We start from the raw sequence: 4,594 nt of genomic DNA, 5'->3' as shown, positions 1-4,594 counted from the left end.
TATGAATCTTAGCTCTATTCTCATAGAATTTCTTATTATGGACTTAAAATTTGTTAGAACTTCCACTTTAATAAAGTAGACCATACTTGTTTAGAATGAACAACCTAAAAAGAAAAAAAGGTTAAGGGTTTCGTGACAGACCTATATCCAGGAGGAAAAGAAAAAAGGAGAGGATGTATGTCACGTTTCCCTCTACTATTCGATGCAGTAATATTTCAGTTGACCTGATACAAGCATATGAGTCATGTTGAAGGCACTTGTTACACGGTCTTATGCAAACTGTATTAGATTGGGGATTATTATAGAAGGTGAGCTAGCACAATGCAAAGGCCATGCCAATTCTGAGCCTCTTCTCACCATATATCTGAACCAGTTTTCCCAGTCCTTGAGTCGGGGAATATCTGCGATCCATCGAAGAAGAAAAGCAAGAAAAATTTAATTAAAATATAAGACAACGACAAAAGGTCCATAAAAAGAATCAGCTCTGCTTTTTATTTGCAGCATGAGATATTCAGTGATAACCAGAATTTTCAAAGAATACATGTATATTATCTGGATTCTCCTGAACAGTGGCTGCATTGCAGCTCGACAGAAAACAACAGAATACAACTCTCGATGCTCTTCGCGGTGGAGGAGGATATAGCTCGCATAGCTCTTCACAACGGCTGCCTTGCTGGCAAAGTATGTTCTCCTATGGGTCAGATCATGTATATAAATGCCTTTGACATACTAGAGCAGTTTCACAACCTTTTCCCAATCCCTGCAAACCTTCTAGCAACTCCAAATATAACCGCTTTTGTCAGAAGTCCGCGATCAAGACTACAAGCAAGGGCAACTGCCCCACCAATAACTAGGAACCTCGGTATGTTCCTTCGCGCAGGCTTCTCGTATGAATCCTCAGGCTCAATCTCAGACAGAATGGCTCTGCTCCCCAGTGATCTGAGGTTATCAATGTCAACTTTGGTGTTGACCTGCGCCAGGAATGCACTTCTTGAAATTGGGACTTCGGATGCTCTCTGTTTCTGGTATGCACGTAAACCAGGATCAATCTTCCTCACAGCTCCCCACATACCTTGTCTAACCCCGAGTTTTGCAATTTCCCAAGGTATACCCATGTCTTCATAATGAAAGAGTAACACTTCACATGCAGTCATCAGACCATCTCTCTTGGATTCAGCTGTTCATGGGAAAAAGAACAATTTAGAGGCATAGTCATTAAAGTAACACTTCTCAGATGTTGAAGTGAAACATTTCAATTTTCAATTTTAATACTTCCTATCGTGACCCCCAGGGAAACTGAATTTGATGGTTACTCATCATAATTGCTTCACTAACTTCCACTATTTTACAGGAAGTTGAGCAATCAAGCTAGCAATATTACTTTAAATTACCTGCACGAATGCACCAGCTTGAATAGTAGAGATCAACACGTCTTGGTTTGTTGCGACGGGGCACAGAGGAGCATGGCACACCCTGAGACAGAGAGAAACTCAATTTTTGAAGATCTTAAACGATGACTATTAAACATTTCAACAAGATAATGCACAACGGAGAATATGAATGTGAGTGAGGGCACTGTCAACCAATATCAGGTCAAAACAGTATTTAATTTTCAATATTCTGTTCTCCTGAAGTAATACTACTCATACGTCCACACTGACAATGAAAAACATGTGGTAGGTGCTCCCACTAGGGTACCTGCAATTTACTGTTATGTCTTCCCCTTTCCAACAGGTAAATATTCTTCTTCCTTTTTCATAACTGAGAAATCCCCGAAAGCCAGTGGCACATGGTCCTAAACTCGGTGGGTAATGACCCCCCTCCCCAAAAAAACACACACACATCCCTTATCCACTTAAATATCAGACTTTCATCTGCGGCAAGGTTTGAACCCCGGGCGTGCGCCTAACCTGAACAACCACACATCACATAATGTGCTCTTACTAGACCAAAGCCCTAGGGCCAGGTGAATATTCTTTTTCGGAAGTTAATTTAGAAGTATCGTCGCTATTTAAATGCAAAGCAGACAGAAAATAATCTCCAATACCAGTCAACTAATGGTAAGTATCTAAGAGAAGGCTTGACTCTGAAGATGGTAAGTATCTTAGAGCAGAGGTCGGTCTGGCCATCAATGAGTTAAGACTAACACGTGCACAGTATATTCCATATCAAAACTGGGATATCTTTTAAAAATGGTGCCAAAAGCAGGAGAGGAAAAGGGTTTGAAGAGAGGTTACTACACCCTCTTAAATTTGACTTGTGTAATCTCACTCCGATTTCTCCATATTCTTCATAGATAACAGAAAACATATCTTTGCTTATCAACGGTCAGTTCACAACTAGTATACCATGTGCCACATTTAAAAAGGTAGTTTGAATACAACTAACTCTGCTTCTATGAGCTCTACTCAGATAATGAAAATGTAGATTTGCTTGCCAGGTTTAGGTTCCCAACTAGTATACCATGTCTAAAAACGTCTTACTTAGGGACACCCTTGAATTTGATTCGCGTATTGTGACTATTTGGCTTCCACTCATATAAAGGATTTTAAATTTAGGTAAAAAATGGCATGCCAAGTCGTAAAGCATTCTATCTGCAATAGGCATATACTACTTGTGCATATATGACAAAGCTCTCATTCTCTTACCTTTGTGACGCAATAGTAAGTTCTCCCTGACTCCCAAATTCGACGGCCTATAATGTATTCTCTATCACTGCAAAAGAAGGGAAACTGGACCAAAAATGAATTTATGTAAGCCATAGTTCAATTAGGCGATTTCAAAGGTATGTTATGTACAAGTCAAGAAAGAGTAGGCGCTCATACCTTACGCACCCACTGAACCATCATGGTTCCAGTGTTAGGACACTCTTCCAAAGTTTCAGCATGTATAAGCATGTCATCCCACTTCAACCGAAATTCATCATCCCAGAAGAAATCCCTCACCATTTCTGGAGTGGCATCCTCATATATAGTTCTGCTACGATATTGCGGGGGTCCAGTCTAGCATCAGGAGATTATACATGCAATCCAATTAGCCAATTATTTGCAGCATAGTTAAATTAAAGGCACATAACATACAAGGCCAGGAGGAAGAGAAATGTACCTCAGGATCTCTACGCCAAGCTTGATAGGACATGTTTGAGGCAGAACGGTCCATCATCTGAATCCAAGCGGGTCCTCCATTTGATTCTTCAACCAATCCGTCTAAGTAAAGAAGGTCTGCCTCTGTTACTACTGATTTCTCGCCTTCCAGCTCGGATGAACTGTTAACAGCTCATTCAATTAAATGAAATTTTATCTTATGCAAGATGAAACAAAACAAAAAGATAAGAGACTTTCCAACTAACCTGAAGCTCGAACATGAAACGGTGGGCGGGGACTGAGTTTCCTTGATCCAAGGAATGTTGCAGGTGGGAAGTTGGAATTTGAGAGTATTGAGGGAAGCAAACCCAGATGACAAGTTCTGGAGGAGCATACCGGAAGAAGAAGAGGAGGCAGAAACATCATCAGGGCCAACCTTAGCCCATTTGGGCTTCCATGCCCATCCCACCAATACCCCAACAACAACAGCAATCCAGATGGGACCCATAAACATCACCAGCTCTAATAATACCTCCCCAAAACTAGGTCTTTCTAAAATCTCAAGCAAAGCCGCCACCAAAGCCATAATAACAAGCAACAAAAAAGATACAAACCCCGATTCAATCGTTAAAAAGGTACAACCTTTGAGCACGGCGATGAGTCGAGGGTTTCAAAAAAAAAGAAAAGAAAAGAAAAGGATAGAGAAAACCAACCCTAAGGATAAATAAAGATAGCAACTTGCAAAAGGGAAGTAAAAGAAAGAAGAAGAAGAAGAAGAAATATACTAAATGGATGGAAAAAGAAAAGATAATAAGCTAGATGGATGAAGGAATAGATTTAGATAGAGAAAGAGAGAAGACAAAAGGGGGTGGGGGGAAATGGGAATAGTCAGAAAGAGGATAAGGATGTGAGATATTAGCGGTAGAGAAACGTGTTACTCGATTGCTGGTAGGTCCTCTTTCATTTCACGCCCTTCTCTTGTACTCCTCACAATTTAGCTTCTAAGCGTGAGAGCCACACGGAATAAGAAAATCCAGCTGAATAAATTGCTACTACTACTTTGTTGTTATTGTAGAGTGGACAGATGGTTGTGGTGGTTGTGGTTTCGAAATTAATTAAATGAATTGTAGGTGCAACTTTTATAATCTGAGGTTTTAGTTAGAAAGAGAAAATAAAAGATGAGAACATTGGTTTTGTAATTGACACAAAGAAGGGATATTAGTGCTGGTTTTATGTATTTTGGTTTGGTAGGTTAATGGGGTTCTTTAGAGAGAGAAAGAGAGGTGTTAGGAAAAGATGCTCTTTGGCTTTTGAACGAAAAAAGGGTTGGTTAAATACTACTCCAACTTTGGAGTAGTATCGCCGCGTTTTTATCTTTCTCGTTCAAACCATTTGACTTTGGCTCTCTATCTCGTTAATGTGTTCTGACCAGCTAACATTACATCAACGTTGTACGACTAATAGTTGTGTACTCTTCTTATGCTTCATGTGTGATTAAAAGGATTTGGCAC

At 40.0% G+C, this 4,594-nt stretch overlaps 1 protein-coding gene across 1 annotated transcript; it reads right to left on the bottom strand.

The window, feature by feature from the left end:
* Nucleotides 1-469: 469 nt before the first annotated feature.
* Nucleotides 470-3,926, bottom strand: LOC104086569 (uncharacterized). Its single transcript, XM_009590868.4, has 6 exons — nucleotides 3,350-3,926; nucleotides 3,106-3,265; nucleotides 2,826-3,002; nucleotides 2,649-2,732; nucleotides 1,392-1,473; nucleotides 470-1,177 (listed from the first exon to the last, which is right to left on the bottom strand). The coding sequence occupies exons 1-6, from the start codon at nucleotides 3,667-3,669 to the stop codon at nucleotides 741-743; spliced, it is 1,260 nt and encodes a 419-aa protein (XP_009589163.1). The 5' UTR covers nucleotides 3,670-3,926; the 3' UTR covers nucleotides 470-740.
* Between the last annotated feature and the right edge of the window lie 668 nt (nucleotides 3,927-4,594).

Source organism: Nicotiana tomentosiformis, chromosome 8, assembly GCF_000390325.3.
Source record: "Nicotiana tomentosiformis chromosome 8, ASM39032v3, whole genome shotgun sequence".
Taxonomy (NCBI): Eukaryota; Viridiplantae; Streptophyta; class Magnoliopsida; order Solanales; family Solanaceae; genus Nicotiana; species Nicotiana tomentosiformis.
The sequence above is the reverse complement of the archived record's forward strand: the minus strand, read 5'-3'. Positions and strand labels throughout refer to the sequence as shown.